At 41.8% G+C, this 25,953-nt stretch overlaps 1 protein-coding gene across 3 annotated transcripts in view; it reads left to right on the top strand.

Annotated features, from left to right (window-relative positions):
• Positions 1-25,953, top strand: part of Mast2 (microtubule associated serine/threonine kinase 2) — a 125,501-nt gene that overhangs the window by 66,691 nt on the left and 32,857 nt on the right. For all 3 annotated transcript variants that reach the window (XM_069987344.1, XM_069987342.1, XM_069987345.1), the window contains 2 exons: positions 10,458-10,549; positions 24,352-24,427. In XM_069987344.1, the coding sequence (XP_069843445.1) occupies positions 10,458-10,549; positions 24,352-24,427 (168 nt within the window). The remainder of the gene's footprint in view (positions 1-10,457; positions 10,550-24,351; positions 24,428-25,953) is intronic.

Raw genomic sequence — 25,953 nt, 5'->3', positions numbered from 1 at the left:
TTAGCTCTTCAGCTCAAGGCGAGTGCTCTACCACTTGTGCTACAGCGCCACTTCTGGTTTTCTGGTGGTTTATTAGAGATAGGAGTCTCATGGTCTCTCCTGCCCGGGCTGGCTTTGAACCGAGATCCTCAGATCTCAGCCTCCTGAGTAGCTAGGATTACAGGCATGAGCCACCAGCGCCCGGCTGGCTTTGAACTTCTATCTTCTTGAGTAGCTAGGATTATGGGCATAAACCACCAGCACCCAGCAGTGCCTAATTATTTTACATAATATCTTGCTGTGTTGCCTAGGTGGAATTTAAACTCCTAGGTTCAAGTGATCCTTCTGTCTCAGCCTCCCAACTAGTTGGAACTACAATCATGTTCCACTCCTGGCTGATTTTTGTTGGTCTTAAAGGCATAAGAGTAAATCTAGCCTCTTTTTTCTCTTTCATGATGGGGAGTAGAGAAGTCACTATTCCTAATATTTGAGCTCATTTTACTGTTCTCAGAGATCATTAGTTGGCTAATTAACATGTTAAATAAACCTAGTGGAACACAACATAATAAGAATTACTTTGTTTTAGAGAAGTTTTAGAAATGAAATAAAGAATAAAATAGGTAGCATCTACTGAGCATTTACTGTACACCAAGCATTTTTTTCCTCCTCCTTTTTCTTATTCTTTTGCTAGTAGCGGAGTTTGAACTCAGGACCCGTGCTTGTTCAGCTTGCTTGATCAACCTGTACCCTGGCACTTGAACCACACTTCTAGCCTACCTTCCTGCTGGCAACTTTGGAGACATTTTGCTCTACTAACTTTGAACCATGATCCTCCATTAGCCTCCTTAATAGCTAGAGTTGTAGGCATAATCCACCAGTGCCTAGTTCCAAGCATTTTCTAATTTTTTTTTTTTTTTTTTTTTTTGGTCAGCTGTGGGGCCTGAACTCTGGACCTGGATGCTGTCCCTCAGCTCTTCAGCTCAAGGCTAGCATTCTATCACTTGAGCTACAGTGCCACTACTGGCTTTTTTCTGCTTAGGTAGTGCTAAGGAATTGAACCCAGGGCCTCATGCATGCAAGGCAAGCGCTCTACCACTGAGCCAACTTCCCAGCCCCTGCATTGGTTATTATTATTATTATTTTGTTTTTTTTTTGGTCCGTCATGGGGCTGGAACTCTAGGCTTGTGTGTTGTCCCTGTGCTCTTCAGCTCAAGGCCAGCGCTCTACTACTTGAGCCACAGCGCCACTTTCGGTTTTCGAGTGGTTTATTGGAGATAAGAGTCTCACAGACAGCCGGGCGCTGGTGGCTCACGCCAGTAATCCTAGCTACTCAGGAGGCTGAGATCTGAGGATCGCGGTTCAAAGCCAGCCTGGGCAGGAGAGATCATGAGACTCCTATCTCCAATAAACCACCAGAAAACCGGAAGTGGCGCTGTAGCTCAAGTGGTAGAGGGCTCGCCTGGAGCTGAAGAGCTGAGGGACAGTGCCCAGGCCCAGAGTTCAAGCCTCACGGCCGACCAAAAAAAAAAAGAGTTTCACAGACCACTGACTTTCCTGCCCAGGCTGGCTTTGAACCGAGATCCTTAGATCTCAGCCTCCTGAGTAGCTAGGATTACAGGCGTGAGCCACCAGCGCCCAGCATTGGTTATTTTTGAGATAAGATTTTACTTTATGCCTGGGCCAGCCTTCACCTCCATCCTCCTATTTGTGCTTCTCTAGGTAGTTGGGAGACAGTCATGGGCCTTTTACTGGATGGTCTGCAAACAAATGTGCTTTTTTGCTTGCACTGTCTTGGATCTTTTTTTTTTTTTTTGTCGGTCGTGGGGCTTGAACTCTGGGCCTGGGCGCTGTCCCTCAGCTCTTCAGCTCCAGGCGAGCCCTCTACCACTTGAGCTACAGCGCCACTTCCGGTTTTCTGGTGGTTTATTGGAGATAGGAGTCTCACGATCTCTCCTGCCCAGGCTGGCTTTGAACAGCGATCCTCAGATCTCAGCCTCCTGAATAGCTAGGATTACCGGTGTGAGCTACTCTCAGCTCTTTTAAGGTAAGGTCTTGCATTTTTGCCTGGACTGGCCTCAGACTTTTATCTTCCTACCTATGGTCTTCCCTTGTAGCTGAGACCATAGTCCTGTACTATACATGGTCTGGCTTATGATTGAGATGGAAGTCTTGCAAACTTTTTGCCTGAGTTAACTTGGAATCCCAGTGTTCTTGATCTCCAGTTTCCAAGTAGCTAGGATTATAGGGATGAACCACTGTGCGTAAGCCCTAACTGGATTTTTTTTTTAAAACTTTTCCTGGGCTGGCCTTGAACCAGTATCCTATACCATCTCTACTTTTGGAATATCTAGTATTATTGACACAAACCACTATATTTTCTCCTGAGATTGAATTCATTCATTCATTCATTCATTTATTTTTTTTTTCTGGTCCTGGCACTTGAACTTAGAGCCTGGGTGCCTGAGATTGAATTCATTCATTCATTCATTCTTTTTTTTTTTTTTTTTTTTTCTGGTCCTGGCACTTGAACTTAGAGCCTGGGCGCTGTCCTTGAGCTTTTCTTTTTTTCCTTTCCTCAAGGTTATCCCTTTACGTCTTGAGCCACAGCTCCACTTCTGATAAGTGTCTCATGGACTTTTTTTTACCCATGTTGGCTTTGAACTGTGATCCTCAGATCTTCCTGAGTAGCTGGGATTACAGGCAAGAGCCACTGGCACCTAGCTTTAATCTCATTTTTTAGTTGTTTGTACCTGGCATGGAGAAGTAAATTGATGCTTAAACTTTTTAAATTGTGCTTACGCCTGTAATCCTAGCTACTCAGGATGCTGAGATCTGAGGATCACAGTTCAAAGTCAGCCCGGGCAGGAAAGGGCAGGAATGTCCGTGAGACTCTATCGCCAATAAACCACTCAAAAACTGGAAGTGGCGCTGTGGCTCAAGCGGTAGATCGCTCATCTTGAGCTGAAGAGTGCAGGGATAACGCCCAGGTCCAGAGTTCAAGCCCCACAACCCACAAAAAAGAAAAAAAAATTCCTTGCAACTTTTTTTTTTTTAATTGTGAAAATACTGTACAGAGGGGTTACAATTACATGGGCAAGGTAATGAGTACATTTCTTATCAAGCATTGTAGCCTCCTCCTTTGTTTCCCCTTCCCATCCCTTCCCAGCCTCCCCCTACCCTCTCACCTAATCCCCCCCCACCACCAAAGTTGTAAAGTTCGTTTTCGACATGACAACTTGTACTTCTTGCAACTTTTTAATATGAGATCATTGTGCCTGTTAATAACAATGTGTGTGTGTGTGTGTGTGTGTGTGTGTGTGTGTGTGTGTGTGTGTGTGTGTGTGTGTGTGTGTGTGTGTGTGTGTGTGTGTGTGTGTGTGTGTGTGTGTGTGTGTGTGTTGAGGCTTGATCTCTGGGCTTGGCCGCTGTCCCTGCACTCTTCAGCTGCAAGGCAAGTGGTCTACCTCTTGAGCCATAGCACTACTTCCTGTTTTCTAGAAGTTTATTGGAGATAAGGTCTCACAGACTTTCCTGCCCAGGCTGGCTTTGAACTACATTTCCCAGATCTCAGCCTCCCGAGTAGCTAGGATTACAGGAGTGAGTCACTGGCATCCAGCCTTTTTTTTTTTTTTTTTTTTTTAAATTATGGGGCTTGAACTCTGGGCCTGGGCATTGTCCCTCAGCTCTTCAGCTCAAGGCAAGTGCTCTACCACTTGAGCCACGTGCCACTTCCAGTTTTCTGGTGGTTTATTGGAGATAAGAGTCTCGGACTTAACTGCCCAGGCTGGCTTTGAACCGTGATTCTCAGATCTCAGTCTCTTTAGTAGCTAGGATTACAGTTATGAGCTACCTGTACCCAGCCAATTAAACTTTTTATTTTCTTATCAGATGCCTTTATTTTCTTTTTCATATTGCACTGGCTAGAAAGTCCAATATCGTATACAATGTTCATAGCAGAAGCATCTATAATAACCGAAATATAGTAGTGATTAAGATGTTTAATCAACTTATGAGAGTCTTATGTCTTTGGTTAGAGACAATATATCCATATAATGGAGTAATTTGGCTGTTGAGAGGAATGAAATACTGATGTATGCTATAGTATAACATGAATGAAACTGAAAGTGTATATTAAGTGAAAGAGAACAGACATAAAAGTCATATAATGTATGATTCCACTTCTGTGAAATACCCAGAGCAGGTAAATCCATGGACACAGCAAGTGCTTTAGTGGTTGGTTTTTATAGGATGGAATGGAAATCAACTGGAATTAGATAGTGGTGATGATTACACAATCTTGTGCATATGCTAAAAGACCTACTGAACTGTACATTTTAAAAGAATAAGGAAATGTGTATTTTTCCCATATTAACATCTCTTTTTTTATTTTTCCTTTTTATGACTATGGTTTGAACTCAAGTCCTTCTACTTCACTTTGTCGGTGGTCTACCGCTTGAGCCATTTCTCATTTGGTTTAGCTACTTTTTTGATAGGGTCTCAAGTTTTTGTCCAGTTCCAGCTTCAGACCTGAAATCTTCCTATATATTCTTCGTGCAATAGCTGAGACTATAGGTACATGCCACCACACCTGGCTTATTGATTGAGATGAGGGCAATAACTTTTTGCCTGAGGTGGTCTTGATCTGCAGTCTTCTCAATCTCAACTTCCCAAGTATTTAGGATTTCAAATGTAAACTACCATGCCAAACCCCTCACCTCTTGGTCTTAACACAGGCATCATCTTGGTTATTTTTTATGGTTATTTTTTGAAGTAATATTTAGAAATGCTTGACCTTAAATTGCACTAGATTCTCTAACTTAATGAGACAGAAGTGGCCTCTTAATCATTCTAAATTTTAGAAGTTGCCAAGTGCTAGTCAGTCACCGAAGGCACAAAGTAGGAAAAGCAGTTGGTCCTTTGGCACTGGGAAATTGGAAAGGCTTAAGGGATCTGCAATCAGACCCTGTTTCAAACTGGAAAGCACAGTTCCTAAATAAATTTAAAATAGTTCTTAAAGGGATTAGATTTTCTGAGTGCCTGTTAGTTATTGGAGGAAGAAATTTTTGAAGTCTGAGAAACAATGCTCTCCAAATATGGCCACAGTTCAGTGTTGTGGCGATTGCACAGTATGTCTGAGCACTTGCTCCTGCTATGGCCACTGTGAGGCATGTAAAAGGAAATACCACATTTCACTCTGACAGTCTTGACAATTGGCACTGGAACATCAACTTGGGGTACCCCGTTTTATTTCCCATAAGCTGAGTTAGTATACTTGACTCTGCAGGCACTCAGTGCTTTCAGATGAAAAATATGAAAGAATTAAGATATGTTGGAGGGTAGAATACTTGCCTAGCAACAGTAAAACTCTTGAGTTCAAACCCTAGTACCAGAAAAAAAAAAATCATGCATACACACAATTAGATGCTGGGAGAAATGACTGGAGCCTGTTGAAAGGGGAAAATTAGCCAGTTCCTTGTTTTGGACCTCAGCTGAGTCATGTCATCTGCACCACAGTGTCTGACCTTTTATCTCCTCCTGGCAGCTGTTACAGATTGCCAAGTGAGATTATGTGTACCTTTGTAAAAAAAGCATGTGGCCTAGAAATATGATCTTTATTTAGTCTTTTGCATTTTATTTTAAATTTTAAGTGAGATCATGGCAAATGAAGTTTAAAATAAAGTTTAAGATAGATTAATCTGTCAACAATCAGTTAGCTGTCTCTAATGTTTCAAGGGATTTTCACTTTCGTACACAATAACTATAGGTATAATAGTTTGGTATATCTTACATATGGCACACAGACATCTGTCCTTATAGCTAATTATACTCATCCATTCATTTTTTAAAATAAAAATTTATCGAGAACTTGGCAGTATTCTAGACTTCGTGGAATGCAAGAGTAAAAAAAGCAGATAAAGTAAGTTGCTCTGTGGCTCAGGTAGTAGAATGCTAACCTTGAGCACAAAGAAGTTCAAGGACAATGCCCAGGCCCTGAGTTAAAGCCCCACAACCTTTTTTTGGGGGGGGAGGGGAAGGGGGGAAATGGGGGAAAAAAGGGCAGACAGAGCTTTTTAAGAATCTTAACCATCTTGGAGTAGATTCTAACAGTAAGAGAGACAAAGAAAGAAAGAAAAAGGGATGTACAAAATATTTATTGTGTTAGGATAGTAAATTCTGTGGAAAGAAGAGGATATAGAGGCTAGGAGTGGGTTAGTTTTAAGTAGAGTGGTTAGGGGAAAGTCAGGCACCAGTGGCTCACATCTGTAATCCTAACTACTCAGGAGGCTGAGATCTGAGGATCGCAGTTCAAAACCAACCCAGGCAGGAAAGTCCATGAGACTCTTATCTTCCCTTAACCACCAGAAAACCAGAAGTGTCACTGTGGTTCAAGTAATGGGAACGCTTGCCTTGTGCTGAAGAGCTCAAGGACAGTGGCCAGGCCCAGAGTTCAAACCCCACAACTGACAAAAAAAAAAAGAATAGTCAGCAGAAAATTCACAGAGATTGCATTGAGCAAAGACATGAAAGAAGGAAGGGAGCAAGCCCTGATTCTCTCTAGGGGAGACATAGGCAAAAGCAACATCCATTGTAGTAACCCTCAGGCAGTGACATGCTTGGCTTGTGGTTAGAAAAGTGGGGCCAGTATGGCTGGAGAGGTGATAGAAATCCAAACCAAATAATAATAAAACCCAGTCTTTAGATTCCAGGCCTGAAGTCCAGTAGTCCCACGTTAGGTTCAGCCACTTTCCCCTGTATGCTAAATAAAGAGACATAGTAAAGGAGATTTAAATGGCAACCAAGGAAAGACAGCACTTCAGTATATTTTCAGCTGTCTTCAGAGGTACAGACATTGGCTTCAGGTTAAATAGGGAGAATTGGGGCAGTGATAAGTAAGAAAGGTATGCATAGTTGAACCATTCCCAAGTCATTAGATGGTATGATTGATCATTAGCCCACTCTGTCTTTGGAGGGAGTCTGAGAAATTATTACTTTATTACTAGAACAGAACAGGAACAAAGTAGTCTTCTGGATTTTTTGGCTGTTTACTTTAAGATGATAAGACATTGCTTGTTTGAGCAATGTCTTTGACTTCTACACAAGATTGCTTATCTGTGACTCTAGTCTTTCTTGGAGCCCATGATTATTGCGAAGTTTACTGCAGTAGAGAATAGCTCAGATCAAAGGGCACAGATTCAGAGTTGGGGACTTTCAGTTAATTCACGGGGCTCAACAATAGCCCTGTGAAGTTGTTTAAGTTTGTAGTACAATAAAAATTTAAGTTGTTACAGTTTACCTTCAGATAATGTCATATTTAATATAAGAGCCTTTTTGTTGTGCTTTTGTTGTGTTTGTGTTTTTTGAGAGAGAATCTTGCTTTATAGCCCAGGCTGGCCTTTAAACTCACACATGTCTTCCTACCTCAGCTTCCTGAGTGTTAGGATCATATAAGGATTTTTCAAATGATTTTACCATTAAAAAGTTTTTGTTTTTGTTTTTTGTGTAGATTCTACAGTTGAACTTAGGGCCTAAGCACTGTTCTTTCTTTTTTTGGTTGTGGGGCTTGAACTCTGGGCCTGGGTGCTGTCTCCCTCAGCTCTTCAGCTCAAGGCAAGTGCTCTATCACTTGAGCCACAGTGCCACTTCCGGCTTTTTCTGTTTATCTGGTTCTGAGGAATCGAACCCAGGGCCTCATGCATGCAAGGCAAGCACTGTACCACTGAACCACCTTCCCAGAGCTAGGCACTGTTCTTGAGGGGGAAAAATACCCCTGAGACAGCACCAAGACCCTGAGTTTAAGCCTCAAGACTGGCACACATACAAAAAAAATTTTTTTTAAGGAATAGAAACATGAGATTTATGTTTAATGTCTTTACCATGTCTAATGTTTTTCTTTAGTTTATATTCATCCAGATGTATTTTTGAAACAAGGTCTTACTTTGTCACCTAGACCAGCCTCAAACTTGTAATCTTCTTGCTTTAGCCTCCCAAATGATGAAATTACAAGTGTGTCTTATCATGCTGCTTTAACTTTTTTGTTGTTGTTTTGTAGGTCATGGGCTTGAACTCACAACCTGGGCTTTGTCCCTGAACTTTCTTGCTCAAGGCTGGTGTTCTACAGCTATGAGCCAAAGCCCCAGTTCTGGTTTTTAGGTGGTTAATTGGAGATAAGAGTCTTATGGACCAGGCTCACTTCGAATCATAATCCTCAGAATCCAGTTTCCTGAGTAATTAGGATTACAGGTGTGAGCCACCAGCGCCTGGCCTGGTTTATATTTTGAAGGGTACTTTGTTGCAGATAGCTTGTACAGGGGACAAGACTGGAAACAGACTTTGGAGAAAATGGAAAAACTTTGTTTTTGAAATGTCATATTTAAGGAGCCATTTCAATATTCAAGTGGAGATGTCAAACAGTCACTTGGGTATGAGTCTTGCACTCAAAGGATAGAACACAGGGCTGAGAATGTGCCTTAGTGGTAGAGTGCTTGCCTAGCATGCATGAGGCTCTAGGTTTGATTCCTCAGTAGCACATAAACAGAAAGAGCCGGAAGTGGCACTATGACTCAAGTACTAGAGTGCTAGCCTTGAGCAAAATGAAGCTCAGGGAAGGGGCTGGGAAGTTGGCTCAGTGGTGGAGCGCTTGCCTTGCATGCATGAGGCCCTGGGTTCGATTCCTCAGCACCACATAAGCAAAAAAAGAAAAAAGCCGTAAGTGGCGCTGTGGCTCAAGTGGTAGAGTGCTAGCCTTGTGCTGAAGAGCTGAGGGACAGCGCCCAGGCCCAGAGTTCAGGCCCCACGACCGGACCCCCCCCCCCCCAAAAAAAAAGAAGCTCAGGGACAGTGCCCAGGCTCTGAGTACAAGTCCCAGGACTGGCCGGAAAAACGAAAACAGGACAGAACACAGAGCTAGCAATAAAGAGCTGGGTTTTATCAACTCTACAGGCTCTTTAAACTGTGAAACTATTAAAAAAAATATCATTTAAGGAGCAGAGGTGTGTAAGAAATAATGTTTCAGATAGATATCAGGAAAGAAGGAACCAACTAGGTAAAAAGAGTAGAAAATGAGTAGCTGGTGACAGGAGGAAACACAGGGAAACTTTACCTTGTCATAAAATTAAGTAAATAAACATCTCAAGAAGGCTCATACAAGCTGGGCACCACTGGTGGCTCATGCCTGTAATCCTAGCTACTCAGGAGGCTGAGATCTGAGGATCACGGTTCAAAGCCAGCCAAGACAGAAAAGTCCATGAGACTCTTATCTCCAATAAACCACTAGGAAAGTGGCGCTGTGGCTCAAGTGGTAGAGACCTGGTCTTGAGCTGAAGAGTGCAAGGACAGCGCCCAAGCCCAGAGTTCAAGCCCCATGATCGACAAAAAAAAAAAAGAAGAAGAAGGCTTATACAGACCTTGGATTGAACAAAAGAAGCCAAGTACATAATGTATAATTAATTGTGTTTATAAAACCCAACAACAAACAATTATATGTTAATAGAAGAAGTAATTGAATGTAGGATGATGCCTAGAAAGGGACATAAGGGTGTCCCTTTTCTTTTATTTCTAATAATAAAAATAGAAATAGAAATGTTCTGTTTGTTATTTGGGATGTTATATAGATGCATGTAATTGTATGTAATCCTCAGATTATTGAGCTAAGTACTTACATTTGGGAGGGGTTAGTTTTTTGAGCTCCTTCTGTCTATTGGATATTAGGCCTTTATCTGATGTATTGCTGGTAAAGATCTTTTTCTCAACTAGTTGGCTTTATAGTTTAGTAACTATGTCCTTAGCTGTACAGAAACTTTTTTTGGGGGGGGAGGTCTGGTCGTGGGGCCTGAACTCTGGGCCTGGGTGCTGTCCCTCAGCTCTTCAGCTCAAGGCTAGTGCTCTACCACTTGAGCCACAGTGCCACTTCCGGCTTTTTTCTTTTTGCTTATGTGGTGCTGAGGGATCGAACCCAGGGCCTCAGGCATGCAAGGCAAGCGCTCTACCACTGAGCCACCTTCCCAGCCCCATGTACAGAAACTTTTTACTTTAATGTAGTCCCACTTGTCAAGTCTCTCTCATATCTGTTGTGCTCCTAGGACTGTATTCAGGAAGTTCCTGCCTGTACCTATAAATTAATTCTCCTACTCTCTCACAGTAATTTTAGAGTTTTGGGTCTGATGTTGAGGTCTTTGATACACCTTGAATTGATGTTAGTGCATGGTGACAAGCAAAGATCCTTATTTTTCTCTAGACAGTAAACCTAAACATTGGAAGCATGTAATGACATACAAATGTCAAGGCAGCTACAAAAGTTATTCCAAAGTAGAACATACTAAATTGTGGAATCTTAACTTGTGCAAACAGTAGTTGGTGATTCAATTAAGCTTATACTACTTAGCCCAAAGAACAATGTCCCTTCATTCTTCCATAACTAGTCACTGTCTCTGGACCTGTGATGTGGCCTTTTATTTTTAATTGATGTTATTTTATTGCAGTTGTCGGACAAGTAACCGCAAGAGCTTGATTATGACCTCTAATACATCACCTACACTACCACGACCGCACTCCCCACTCCATGGCCACACAGGTGAGTGTTTGCCAATTAAGGTTGAATGAAAGAGTGTACACAGAGTACAAATTTCTTTGCTCCTTCTCACTTTATGTGGATTTAGTATTATATTGTCATATCACTGGTCTGACTGAAGCATACATAGTTCATGGGCTTTCTTGCTTTCTATATGAGATTGTGTTTAGCATACTTTTTTTTTTTTTTGGTTGGTGGAGGGACTTAAACTCTGGGCCTGGGTGCTGTCCCTCAGCTCTTCAGCTCAAGGTGAGCTCTCTACTACTTGAGCCACAGCACCACTTCTGGTTTTCTGAGTGGTTTATTGGAGATAAGCGTCTCATGGACTTTCCTGCCCAGGCTGGCTTTGAACTGCGATCCTCAGATCTCAGCCTCCTGAGTAGTTAGGATTACAGGCATGAACCAAGGTGCCCAGCTCAGCATACTTTTGACTCTTAGTTATTTCTTTCCTTGCCCTCTCAACGTTCCTTTTTTTTTTTTTTTTTTTCCTGTTGGTTGTGGGGACTGAACTCTGGGCCTGGGCACTGTCCCTCAGCTCTTCAGTGCAAGGCTAGCACCCTGCCACTTGAGCCACAGCACCACTTCCGGCTTTTTCTGCTTATGTGGTGCTAAGGAATTGAACCCAGGGCCACATGCATGCTAGGCAAGCACTCTACCACTGAGCCATCTTCCTAGGCCCTCAGTGATCCTTTTAATATAGCTTGAGGTCAGGTGTATATCCTAGACCCTGGCCTTGATTGTAGTGTGTTCTAGTGCTCATTGCCTTGGGCCTTATATATTTTGTTCTACCATGTCCAAGGATCAGGGCTCACAGAATTTTCAGTTTCACAAGACTCATAGAAACAAAAATAAGTGGAATCATTGTTTATATTGACATTTTACATATTGGGATTGAAGCTCATGACTTCATGACTTCAGACTTGTTCCATATAGAATAGGCTTCTACAGACAGGATAAGGACTGAAATGTTTTTTTCTGACAGGAACATATACAAATTATGGGATTTGCATTGACCCAGGCATGGACTACTTCCCAAAGAAGGAATAGTGTTCTCATTTGAGTTAGCCATGTATTTTAGTCTGTATACATATCCTTGCATTCCATGGGAGCAAGACAGTTTTACTGAAGGACTGCCACTACCACACTGTTCATTGCTACAATGTGCACAGCAGTAATTATAAACCAGAGATTGGTAATCCATAGATACTATTGTACTAGGCCTAGATCTGTCTTATTGATTTTTTTGGCTATAAAAAGGGTTTATCAAAGCTGGGAAATAGGTATGCATCAAGCTGATTAAGACAGGTTTGGCCCTCTTGGATTTGTGTTTTTGCTCATTTTACTTAGTATTTGAAGGAATGGAGTAAAGTCATGTGAGTTTTTTCATGACCCTAAAAGTCTGTAGACTCTGAAACTTAGCTGTCTTTGGGAGAAGAGTTTCATCTCAGACATTAGCTGTCATATTAGCAGCAATCCCCAAGGGCTGTGGGCATACCTCAAGTGGTAGAGTGCTTGCCCTGCATTCAATCCCCAGTATTGCAAAAAAAAAAAAAGACAAAGTAAGAAAACCCCACCAATAACACAGGACATCCAGGAATTTAAAGACCTATTTGGCCTTTAAAGCAAAGGTCTTGCATGCATACATGCTTTCTTCTGAAAAGTTGACTGGGGTTCTGACTTAGTTCAGATAGCTCCTCCTACCCTAAAACTTCTAAGAGTTAGATACAATAGCTTATGACAGTAATCCTAGCTATTCAGGAGGCTAAGCCTAGAGGATGATGGTTCAAGGCCAGCCTAAGGAAAAGATTCATATGACCCCTTTTTAACCAATAGCTAGGTGCCATGGTATGCATTTGTCATCTAAGCTACAGGGGGAAGCATAAAATAGGCAGATCAGGGTTTAGGACATGCTGAAGCAAGACCCTATTTCAACCTAACCCAGGCCAAAAAGGGCTTGAGGTATGGCTCAGCAGTAAGAGCGCCTTCTTAGCAAGCTTGAGGTCTGAATTCAAACGCTAATACTGCCATTTTGTTAGATTAGCATATGTCTAACCCTGACTTTTCGTAATATAGAAATAAATTTAGCTTGTTTAGGCTTTGTATATAGTTTCACAACTGTAATGTGAGTACTAGGCAGTAATTACTACTGGCTGCTTCTAAGTCAGATGATTATCTCTCTAGATTCTTGGCAGAGTTTGGGACTAAAGTGGCTTTGATTGAGAATACCACCTGGCCTTTTCAGCCTTTCTAAATCTCTGGACTTCAACTTTTTTTTTTTTTTTTTTTGGGTCCGGTTGTGGGGCCTGAACTCTGGGCCTGGGTGCTGTTCCTCAGCTCTTCAGCTCAAGGCTAGCATTCTACCACCTGAGCCACAGCGCCACTTCCGGCTTTTTTCTTTTTTGCTTATGTGGTGCTGGGGAATCGAACCCAGGACCTCATATATTGCAAAGCAAGCGCTCTACCACTGAGCCACCTTCCCAGCCCCTGGACTTCAACTTTTTGAGCTAATATGTGTAGCATAGTTTGTACTTCATAAATATTATAATAATCATCATCTGTCACCAAATCACTGCAGAAAATCCAAATGGGAAGAATTAAAATAAAAGCCCAGTCTGTTTCTGTAGACAATACTTCAACTGATGAGAAAAGCAGCACCAATTGTCCTATATAGTTCAAACTTGACATTATATTACATTCTCAAAACTTCACATTCTGAAATTTGTATCTGTAAGTTATTTTAAGATCTATCAGCTAAGCTCTGGGCGTTGGTGGCTCACCCCTGTAATCCTAGCTACTCAAGAGGCTGAGATCTGAGGATCGTGGTCCAAAGCCAGCCTGGGTAGGAAAAGTGTGTGAGACAAATCTTAACCCCAATAGACCACCAGAAAACAGGAAGTGGCGCTGTGGCTCAAGTGGTAGAGCTTTCGCCTTGAGCTGAAGAACTGAGGGACAGTACCCAGGTCCAGAGTTCAAGGCCTATGACTGACCAAAAAAGTAAAGACCTGTCAGCTTCAGTTGTTTTCTTTTTTCTTTTTTCTTTTTGTCTTCAGTTTTAAGTGTTGAATCTGTTGAATAATATAAGGTTTGGTAATTTGAAAATAGGTTTATTTATTTCATATAGCTCAAAGCCCTATTAAATAGCTATATAAACAGATTACAGCATCAGTAAGATTAGTCCATTAGGCATTTAGTCAACTATTCTGTAAATGAAAATTTCCTAGACCTTTTGAATTGATTTTTTTTTTAATAGCACCACTTCTGGTTTTCTGGTGGTTTATTGGAGATAAGAGTCTCACTGACTTGGGCTGGGAAGGTAGCTCAGTGGTAGAGTGCTTGCCTTGCACGCATGAGGCCCTGGGTTCGATTCCTTAGCACCACATAAGCAGAAAAAGCCCGAAGTGGTATTGTGGCTCAAGTGGTAGAGCTCTACCCTTGAGTTGAAGAGCTGAGCGACAGCGCCCAGGGCCAGCGTTCAGGCCCCACAACCAACCCAAAAGAAAAAAAGAGTTTCACTGACTTTCCTGCCTGGGCTGCCTTTGAACCATGATCCCCAGATCTCAGCCTCCTCAGATCCTCAGTTAAGATTATAGATATGAGTACCAGCACCCAGCTATGAGTTGGTAGAGAGGTGGGGGGGGGCACTGAGGTGCTTTCTGTCTGTCTCTGTATGTGTGTGTGTATATGTGTGTGTGTGTGTATATGTATATATATATATATATATATATATATAAAACTTATGTATGTTTATATTTTTGCATATATATACATGCATATATGTATACATGCATACACACACACACACACACACACACACACACACACACACACACACACACACACACACACACACACACACACACACACAGATATATGTTTTTTAGGTGAGTTTTATTTTAACAGCTAAACTGAAAAAGGACTGGGCTCCGCGTAGCTCACATCCGTAATCCTAGCTACTCAGGAGGCTGAGATATGAGGATCATGGTTCAAAGCCAACCCAGGCAGGAAAGTGCATGACACTTATCTCCAATTAACCACCGGAAGACCGGAGTGGCATTGTGGCTCAAAGTGGTAGAGCAATAGCCTTGAGTGAAAAAGCTCAAGGATAGCACCTAGGCCCTGAATTCAAGCTCCACAACTGACCAAAAAAAAACCAAAACAAAAAAAAAACTGAATGAGGAATAGATACACTGTGAGCTTCTTGGCTTCATTATCAGAATCTTCACCAGAGTCATACATTTGTTACAGAGAGAGAGAGAGAGAGAGAGAGAGAGAGTGTGTGTATGTGTGTGTGTGTGTGTATGAAAGACAGAAAGGAGAGAGACCTAGAATTTGTTACATAAATTTACAAAAGTCTAAATCTGGGGCTGGGAAGGTGGCTCAGTGGTAGAGTGCTTGCCTTGCATGCGTGAGGCCCTGGATTTGATTCCTTAGCACCACATAAGCAAAAAAAAAAAAAAAAAAAAAAAGCCGGAAGTGGCGCTGTAGCTCAAGTGGTAGAGTGTTAGCTTTGAGCTGAAGAGCTGAGGGACAGCGCTCAGGCCCAGAGTTCAGGCCCCACGACCGGAACCACCCCCCCCCCCAAAAAAAAAAAAAAGTCTAAAAGTCTAAATCTGTTTTCAGCTATCACTATATTCCTCTCACCTCTTTTTTGTTCTGGTCTTAGGGTTTGACCCTGGCCTTGGCATTGTCCCTGATTTGCTCAAGGCTAACATTCTTCCCCTTGAACCACAGCTCCACTTCTGTTTTTCTAGTTGTTGGTTTTTTGGGTTTTTTTTTGGTCAGTTGTGGGCCATGAACTCTGGGCCTTAGCGCTGTCCCTCAGCTCTTCAGCTCAAGGCTAGCGCTCTACCACTTGAGCTACAGCACCACTTCCAGTTTTCTGGTGGTTTATTGGAGATAAGAGTTTCACGGAGTTTCCTTCCCCTGGCTGGATTTGAACCGCAATCCTCAGATCTCAGCCTCTTGAGTAGCTAGGATTACAGGCGTGAGCCACCTGCGCCCGGCTTGTTTTTCTAGTTGTTAATTGGAGATTAGAGTCTCATGGACTTTCCAGCCTGGGCTGGCATTATACTGTGATCCTCAGATCTCAGCCTCCTGAGGAACTAGGATTATAGGCAGGAGCCATGAGCACCTGGGATCAACTACCACTATACCACTTATGCTTAATATATAGTCCTCCTCTGGACCTCTATATCACTTTTGTTACTCATTTCACTTAGATGTACATATTTATTTATATATACATTGTTGCTACTATTATTTTGAACAAACTTACCCATGCATTTAGAATAATAATACAGTTTATTTTCTCTTCACTCATCCCTTTTTTCTTTACGTGGCATTTGGTTTCTCATCTCTACGTTTATCCGTTTATCCTTCTTTTTTTTTTTTTTTGTTGGTCATGGGGCTTGAACTCTGGGCCTGGGCGCTGTCCCTCAGCTCTTCAGCTCAAGGCTAGCGCTCTACCACTTGAGCCACAGCGCCACTTCTGGCTTTTTCTGCTTATGTGGTGCTGAGGAATTGAACCCAGGGCCTCACACATGCGAGGCAAGCACTCTACCACCTTCCAGCCCACATTTAATCCTTCTTTCTGAACTTCTTTTAACATTTCTTGCAAGGAAGTTTGTTGGCCTTTAGTTCCCTACTTTTTGGTTTGAAAAGGTCTTCTCTTTTACTTTTGAAGAATAATTTCACAAGGTAAAGAATTCTAAGTTGGTGTTTTTCTCTTAATATGTCACTCCACTGTTGTCTTGCTTACCTAGATTTTGAACAAGATTTGTTTATTCATTTGTTTATTTATGTTAGCTAAAACCAGGGTTAGAGCTTAGTGTCTTTCTTTCCCGGTCCTGGGACTTGAACTCTGGGTCTGGGCAATGTCTCTGAGCCTCGTTGTGCTCAAGGCTAGTATACTGCCACTTGAGCCACACACAGCTCAACTTCCAATTTTTGAATGGTTAATTGGAGATAAGAGTCTTACAGGGATTTTTCTGCCCAGGCTGGCTTCAAAGTGCAATCCTTAGATCTTGGCCTTCTGAGTAGCTTTATAGGCATGAGCCACAGCCTTTTTATATATTAAGCATTTCCTTTTGATTCTTAGGATTTATTTAGTTTCTACTTGACCTCTTCCATTGTCCATCTTCTTATAAGATGTCTATTTTTTTCATTAATACTCTTAGAATTAGTCATACATTTAAAAAAATTCGAATCTAATAATTCCAACCTTCCTACTACATATGACTCTGGACCTGGTGCTTGCTATGTCTCATGAAATTCCTTTTTTTGTTGGTCATGGGGCTTGAACTCTGGGCCTGGGCACTGTCCCTCAGCTCTTCAGCTCAAGGCTAGCGCTCTACCACTTGAGCCACAGTGCCACTTCCAGCTTTTTTCTTTTTGCTTATGTGGTGCTGAGGAATTGAACCCAGGGCCTTAAGCATGCAAGGCAAGCGCTCTACCACTGAGACACCTTCCCAGCCCTCTCCCTCAGTTCTTTAGCTCAAGGCCAGTACTCTACCACTTGAGTTACAGTGCCACTTCTGGTTTTCTGAGTGGTTTATTGGAGATAAGAGTCTCACGGACAGACTTTCTGGACAGACTTTCCTGCCCAGGTGGGCTTTGAGCCATGATCCTCAGATCTCAGCCTCCTGACTAGCTAGGATTACAGGCATGAGCCACTGGCACCCAGCATGAAATTCTATTTTTGTCTTTAGCATGCCTTATAATTTTTTGTGGATACAATGTAGTGTATTATTTAACCATTGTAAATAAGTCTTAAGTAATGTAATGGTGATATGTAGGAAGAGGAGAGGCATTCTTTAGTTCTATAATTAGTCTTATAATTAGTCTGGGTTGGGAACTAGTTTGCCTGTTTTATATTCCCTGTTTCCTTTTAGTTGGTATAGGAGGTCCACAAGCATCTGGAATTGGTTATTTCCTTTCCCAACAGATTATAACCTCCAATAAAATAGTTTCTCTGAGGATTGAGAACAGAATACTATGATTCTTTCAGAATGGTTGTTTTCTTCCCCCTGGTGGAATCAAAAGAGAATTTCCCCTTAATATTCACGGTGAAAGTATTTGTTGATAGGGTTTTTATGGTTTAAAATCACAAAAATGCGAGGGACTCCTCCCACTAAGTTCCTTAAATTTTTAACTCTCAGCATATTACACTGATAGTCTAGCAATTCAGTTGTAGTTTAGAGTGTAGTATGCTGGCACTGGTTACTGTGGAGGCTTCTGCTTGTGAGTAATAATTCATAAATTCTGATTTCTGCAACTTACTCCTCTGTATATCTCTATAGAGTTTATGGGACAGTGGTTTGTCCTATCACCTCATTTTCTGACATGTCTATGAAGGTTGTTTTTCAGTTTGTTAAATGAAATAATTAGCTCCTGATTCATAGTCCTTTGTTATTCTCAGTGATTTTTTTTTTTTTGGGGTCCGGTTGTGGGGCCTGAACTCTGAGCCTGGGTGCTTTCCAGACTCAGCTCTTCAGCTCAAGGCTACCGCTCTACCACTTGAGCCATAGCACCACTTCTGACTTTTTTCTTTTTGCGTATGTGGTGCTGAGGAATCGACCCCGGGGCCTCATGCATGCAAGGCAAGTGCTCTACCACTGAGCCACCTTCCCAGCCCCATTCTCAGTGATTTAAGCACAGTCATAGATGATTTTTCTAGTTCTTAGGCCTTTGAGATTCCAGGACCTCCTAACTTCCAGTGAGCTTGTCCTCCATGCTACTTCAAACACTTTTGTCCTAGACCTATTATTTATACTTGTCCCCATAATTTCACTTTCCTTCTTCCTGCTTCCTTGGTAACACTTCCAATCTTTCTAGCCCTTGTCATCTAGAAACTCCACCTTGAAAAAAACAGTAATTTGATCCTATGATTTCTGATCCTTCTGGTCCTTAGCTCTATTGAGATGTCTTCTGTACATTTGTGTGACTAACTCAATATATTTGTCTTAATTTCCAGGAAGTAAGGGCAGGAGATAGAAATGGTGGACTTTCAGCATATAAAAAAATTTTAAAGCTGTGTGTCTAGAGATCACCTAGGGAATGAACATAAAGCCTAAACAAAAAGGGCTAAAGTACAAGAATTTACCCTTGGGATGTTCCAGTTTTTTGAGGTTAGGGGAATAGAGAAAGAGCAAAAAGGAAAGAGGAAAAGTTAGAACCTGTGGTGTTCTGCAGGCCACATTAAAAAAGAGCATTTCAATGAATAGAGAGTTATTCCCTGTGCCAAGAGCTATGTACAGTCAAGTGAAATGAAGTCTGAGAACTGCCATTTGGATATAGGAGTCACATCAATGTTGACATTGATTTGATGGAATGGTAGGAGTGAAACCTAGCTGGTAAGTTACGAGAGAAAAGTTTTGTTTTGTTTTCTTTTAAATGGAGATAATAGATGTATTTGCTTTTAAGGTAAAGAGCACAAATCAGAGATGGGGGATGTAGCTTAGTGGTAGAGCACTTGCCTGTATTATGTAAGAGTTTGATTCCTCAGCATCTCAAAAAAGGCTGGAATGAAATATGAAAATGCATAGAAGGGTCATGATTGTTTCTTATTTGAAAAAAAAAATTGTTACTCAAGAGGTGGGAAGATGGTTGGCAAAAATTGACTTTTGGGGCTATGAGGGAAAGAATTGTATCTAGTAAATAAGCAGAAGATTGGATATAATCTGGTACTCAGTTCTTCCATGGTAGTAGGAAAGGAAGTGGGGGATGTGGCATAAATGATATGTGTAATGATGAGAACTTATTGAAGTTTTCTCAGTACCTGTTTTCTCACTGAAACGGAAATGAAATGATTTGTTGAGAGCCTGAGGAGAGAGGTGAGAATGAAAATGGTCACTTAAATAGGGAATGTGATCTGATTTCCAGCTGTATGTTAGGAGTAATGCAGAGCTAGGAGTAATGATCATGTGTAAGATAAGACTACTTGGTTTTGTTGTGTGACATTCTTTAGAAACTTCTCTAGAAGCAAAGTCATTGAAAAGGTCATCTCTGAGGACATTGACAGAAGTCATGATAAAAGAGAATATCATGAATGTAGGAGTAAAATCTTTTAAAGCCAGGTGCTCTTGGCTCACACCTGTAATTCTAGCTACTCAAGAGGCTGAGATCTGAGGATTACAGTTTGAAGCCAGCCCAGGCAGAAAAGTCCATGAGACTCTAATCTCCAATAAACAACTCAGAAAAAGCTGGAAGTGGTGCTAGTGGTAGAACACTAGCTTTGAGCAAAAGAAGCTCAGGGACAGCGCCAAGATCCTGAGTTCAAGCCCCAGGACCAGTAAAAACAAAGACAACAAAGAAAACACTTCTTAAAAATGAAGAGAGTAGGCAGTGCCAGTGGCTCACACCTGTAATCCTAGCTACTCAGGAGGCTGAGATCTGAGTATCCCGGGTCAAAGCCAGCCCGGGCAGGAAAGTCCAGGAGACTCTTATCCCCAATAAACCATCAGAAAACTGGAAGTGGCGCTGTGGCTCAAGTGGTAGAATGCTTGCCTTGAGCTGAAGAGCACAGGGACAGCGCCCAAGCCCAGAGTTCAAGACTCACGACCGACCAAAAAAAAATGAGGAGAGCATTTCAAATGTGTTGGTAACTTGAGCAAATAGGAACAATACAGTAATTGTTACAACCTAAAGACATGACTTCAGACCTGGGTGCTTTTATGGAGAAAGGAGATAGAATGCCTGGAAAATTAAATGAAGAGCCAGGAGGACATAAGCACTGTCTGTCTCTGGGTCTAGGGTCATAAGGCTGTGTAAAAGCACACCCTTTCTAGGTGTATACTTCATTTGTATTAAATCTGGAATAATAGAAAACTCTTTGTCCTGAAAGGGGACTTTCAAAAAGAACTGGAATAAATATATTGCCTTCTTACCAGGTGACAGTGGCTTGTATCTATAATCCTAGCTACTCAGGAGGCTGAGATCCGAGAATCATGATTTGAAAACAGCTGGGACAGGAAAGTTCATGAGACTTTTATCTCCAACCATGAAAAAGCTGGAAGTGGAGATGTGGCTGAAGTGGTAGAGTACTAGCCTTGAGCACAGAAGCTAAGGTATAACACTCAGGCCCTGAGTTCAAGCCCCAAGACTGGTAATAGATAGATAGATAGATAGATAGATAGATAGATAGATAGATAGATAGATAGATAGATAGATAGATAGATAGATAGATAGAGATAGATAGATAGATAGATAGATAGATAGATAGATATTATATAGAGAGAGATTGCTTTCTTGAATTTATGAGTTATTATTTATGCATTATTGAACCTGGAAGAACTCTGGAGAGCTCTCTTATTCATACCCAGTGAGAAACATAAGTAGTCTGAGTCAACACCAAGACAAAGCTGATGTGAAAAGTATTGCTGTCTTGTTATAGACTTTGCTCTTACCCTGTGGTTCTGTGCTAGGACCCTGGACTTGGTGTCAGAATAGCTTCTCCTAGAAAGGATTTTGGATCCTGGCCCCTGGGAAGGAATTCATTATTATTTCCCCGGTTACAGAGGCTGTTTTGTTTTGTTTTTGTTTTTTGTCGGTTGTGGGGGTTGAACTCTGCCTGGGCACTGTCCCTCAGCTCTTCAGCTTAAGACAAGTGTTCTACCACTTGAACCACAGCACCACTTCCGATTTTCTGGTGGTTAATTGGAGATAAGAATCTCATGGACTTTCCTGCCTAGGCTGGCTTTGAATGGTGATCCTCAGATCTCAGCCTCCCTAGTAACTTAGATTACAGGCATGAGCCACTGGCGCCTGGCTTATAGAGGCTTTTTGCCTCTATGATTTCAGTCACATACAAAGTGTTTGTTTTGTGTATGTCCTGGCAACAACTTTGTAACTTGTGAGCCATTTCTTTTCTTCAAGCTTAGGTATCTTTGGTGCTCTATATAGTTTTTTTTTGGTTTTTTTTTTTTTGTCAGTCGTGGGGCTTGAACTCTGGGTCTGGGCGTGGTCCCTCAGCTCTTCAACTCAAGGCCAGCGTTCTACCACTTGAGCTACAGCGCCACTTCCAAGCTGAGGTATCTTTGGTGCATAAAAGGTTAAACTGTGGCCAGCTCTAAAAATTCTAGCAAGCAAATCTCTAAACCTAGATATTGATAAATTGGTAACTACTTATTGACACTGAAATGAAGATATACTGTACAGTGCCTTTAGTTCTGATAGGTGTTTGATACAGATGCTGTTACTAACTCTAGGTGGACATGTTCTTATGGAGCCCCTAATCACTTTTGTTGGTGGTGGTGGTGGTTGTGGGGCTTGAATTTAGGGCCTGTCCCTGAGCTCTTTTGCTCCAGGCTTAGTACTCTGTCCTTTTGAGCCACAGATCTGCTTCTGGTTTTCTAAGTTAATTGGAGATAAGAGTCACATGGATTTTCCTGATTAGGCTGGCTGTGAGCCTCGATCCTCAGATCTCAGCCTCCTAAGTAGTGAGGGTTACAGGCATGAGCCACCAGTGCCCAGCTCTTCCTAGTCACTTTTCATTTAGGTTATTGAAGAAAACTTCTCCTTTTTTTACTTGTGTTCAGTCCATTGTATTTTTGGAGCTGGACACTTTTTAATAATGTTGTGCTCTGTGCCTGTCATTCCACTACTTAGAATTTGCTGATCACATTTTCCAAAATGTTTCAGAAGATTATCCATGTAACTGTATGAGAAACATTAAAACTTCTTTTTTTGTGGGAATAATATTGCATTTGAACTCAGGACCTTGTGCTTGTTAGGCATGTACTCTACATCTTGAGCTATATCCTCTGATCTTTTTACTTTAGTTATTTTTCAAGTAAAGACTCACATTTATTCCTGCTCTAGCCTTAATCATATACTCCTCCTATTTTTGCTTCCTACAGCTGGGATGACAGACACACACACCATACTTTTTTATTGTTTGAAATGGAGTCTCAAAAACTTTTTGTCTTGGTTGAACATACTAGCTATGAATTCAAAATCCTTCTACCTTAGTATCCTGAGTGCTGAGATTATGTGCACAAACTACCATGACTGGTTTAAGAATAGAATTTTAAAAGAGGGAGAGGAGTTTAGCCAGGTACAATGCATGGCTGTAATTCAACCTACTCAAGAGGCAGAGAGATTGGGAGGATCACAATTAAAGGCTAGCCCAGGCAAAAGGTTCATAAGAGCCTATTTCAATGAATTAAAAACAAAAGCTAGGTGTGATGGGGTACACCTGTCATCCCAGCTATTCAGGAAGCATAAATTGGAGGAGTGTAGTCTAGGCCATCCTAGGCAAGAGCAAGACCTCATTCGAAAATAGCCAGAGCCAAAAGGGCTAGGGTTTTGACGCAAGTACTAAAGAGCCTGTCTGGCAAGTCCCAGTATCATCAAAGTTTTGATACTTGATCATTTCTCTTGGAGCCTATCTGGCCTATTAGTACAGCTAATAGATGGAAATAAACTATAAAGAATAATCTAGATGGGGCTGGGAAGGTGGCTCAGTGGTAGAGCGCTTGCCTTGCATGCATGAGGCCCTGGGTTCGATTCCTCAGCACCACATAAGCAAAAAGAAAAAAGCCGGAAGTGGCACTGTGGCTCAAGTGGTAGAGCACTAGCCTGGAGCTGAAGAGCTGAGGGACAGCGCCCAGGCCCAGAATTCAGGCCCCACGACCGGACCCCCCCTCCAAAAAAAAGAATAATCTAGACACATGGAAAATTCAGAATTACTAGGATTGAGTGCAGATCTACTAGATAAGATGTGGAGATGAGAGGAAGCTGAGGATGCTTCTTCCTAATTAGTTCAATCAAAAAGAATGTCTTCATATTACCAATAAACACAGAAGTGTTGCTAATCAGGCTATGTTAGATTGAGATAACGGGGCAACAATAGGAGCACCTTCATGGCCCCTTGGAATATGCATACCCCTTGCAGGGAATAGGCTATGTAAGAAAATGTAGGGCACACTGACCTACCAGGCTCCAGGGTACTTAGACTCCTTATACTTGAAGTTAGTTTACAGAGGTTAGCCTAGAAGTGGGGAGGTGGGCAAGGTTTGGGGGGTTGTCAGCACAATATGGAATGTTTCCACATGGCCTTTTGGGGTGGGACAAATTGACAATTTCTGCTAAGTTGGGACTCGGAAGTACCAACCTCAGCTGGAAGATAGCACCAGAGAAGTATGGACAGGATTAGGTTCAAGAATTGATATGATTAATATAAATGTTTGCTCACTGTTTGATTCAAAGCTTCTGAGCTTAAATTAGTGGGACGCTAATTTTAAATTATTTAATTTTAACTTATTTTTAAATTATGGGACACATGAAAACTAAGAGATGGCAGCAAGTCCTATACTATGAGAAGACTGGGCATGTTTTATATTCTTGGGGGCCCTAAGTATGAACTACTTTAATGTATACTGCTATCCTGAGTCCTCATCTGATAACTGTTTCTCTTACAGCACAAACATTTCTGGCTTAGTCCGTTGAATGCAGTATGCAGTGAAAGATGTGCAAGGGACATTTAGGCTAGTAGCCTTTGGAGAAATCTTTAAGGCTTTGGAAAGCTGAGTTGCACTAACAAAACAGACTGGAGGGCAGGAACCAAGTATGTTCCTGCTAGATCTAGAATGGATATCTGAGAGGCGTGATCTGTTTTAGGTACCATGGGAATGAGAGATGACTATGACCTACTAAACTTTTACAAAGAGAAAGTTAAAACAATAATGGGCCCGAGAAAATAAACAAGTATACTGTGCCAATGATATAGGAAGGCGCCTTGCCTAGAAGTCCCATTAGCCCTTTTCAGAATCAGATCTCACGGAGTGTCTTTCTTTTCCCCATCACAGGTAACAGTCCTTTGGACAGCCCCCGGAATTTCTCTCCAAATGCACCTGCTCACTTTTCCTTTGTTCCTGCCCGTAGGTAAGTTGTGAGAAAATTTCTTCTGTGACTAATATATGTGGCACTTGCATGAATGTTAGTTGAGTGTCAAATTCATCCTTCAAGTCAGTGTTCTTTCAAGTGGGTTGGATTACCTTCATCTACTAATCATAAAACTCCTTTCCTGCTTTCTGCTTCCAGATTATAATCACCTTATTGAAATTTTGCTTCCTAGTTGAGTGTTTGAAAGGAAAAGTAAACACAAATAAGAAGTATTTTTATAATACTAAGTACAAGTCCCTGATGTCCTAAGAGTACATTCCAAATAGGAGCTGCCTTACAGTGACCAATGAAAAAATGGTCTCTCCTCCCAGCATTTCCCAAAATGATGCTCTTAATCCATCTAGTTCCAAGGGCTTCACCCAAGTGTGGGCATAGAAAGACTACCAGGTGTTCAGTTATTTTCCACTAAAAATTTTAGAGGTGCCTGGCTCAGGCTACTTGTTAAAACTACACCATAGAGACTGATGGGAATACATTGTGAAAATGTCACAATGAAATACCTCTCTCACCCATGTATACCTAATGTATACTTACTTAAAAAAAAAAAAAAAAGACACAATAAGCTGGATGCCAGTGGCCCATGCCTATACTCCTAGCAACTCAGAAGCTAAGATCAGAGGATCTGTGATCCAACCTGGGCAGGAAAGTCTGTGAAACTCTTTATCTCCAGTTAGCCACCAAAAATCTGGAGGTGGAGCTGTGACTCAAATGGTATGGTGCTGGCCTTGAATTTGGAACTAAAAAGCTCAGGGTAGCCAGGTGCTGGTGGCTTACACCTGTAATCTTAGCTACTCAGGACACCGAGATCTGAGTATGGCAGTTTAAAGCCAGCTCAGGCCAAGAAAGTCTGTGAGACTTATCTCCAATTAACCCCCAGAAAACCAGAAGTGGTACTGTGGCTTAAAGTGGTAAAGTGTTAGCCTTAAGCAAAAAAAGAACTCAAGGACAATGCCAGGCCCTGAGTTCAAGCACCTAAAAGAAAATACAAAAAAACAAAAACAAAAAAGAACAGACTCCTAGAAAGAGTATTTACTCACTATTCAAGTTATCCCATTTCTCTCCAGATTCTATGTTTCAGAAAAAGACTTAGAAAGGTAGGGAGGTCTGATGACTGACTTGGGTACCCCTCCTGACCCAGTTGCCTTGCTTATAAGAAATATCATTCAGGTTTGTTCCATGGATTCCTCTGTTGTGTAACTCCCAGTTAGTCAACTGAGGGTTCAAATAGGATTACTTACAGTGTAAGAATATGCTGGAAGTTGGGTGCTGGTGGCTTAGGCCTGAAATCCTGGCTCTCAGGAGGCTGAGATCTGAGACCTGAGATCTGAAGATTGTGGTTCAAAGCCCAGGTAGAAGGGGCTGGGAAGGCAGCTCAGTGGTAGAGTGCTTGCCTCGCATGCATGAGGCCCTGGGTTGGATTCCTTAGCACCACATAAGCAGAAAAGGCCAAAAGTGGTGCTGTGGCTCAAGTGGTAGAGCACTAGCCTTGAGCTGAATTGCTGAGG

The sequence above is a fragment of the Dipodomys merriami genome, unplaced genomic scaffold (assembly GCF_024711535.1).
Source record: "Dipodomys merriami isolate MVZ:Mamm:240054 unplaced genomic scaffold, mDipMer1.0.p SCAF_34, whole genome shotgun sequence".
Taxonomy (NCBI): domain Eukaryota; kingdom Metazoa; phylum Chordata; class Mammalia; order Rodentia; family Heteromyidae; genus Dipodomys; species Dipodomys merriami.
Note: the sequence above shows the minus strand (reverse complement) of the source record. Positions and strands in the feature narration are given on the sequence as shown.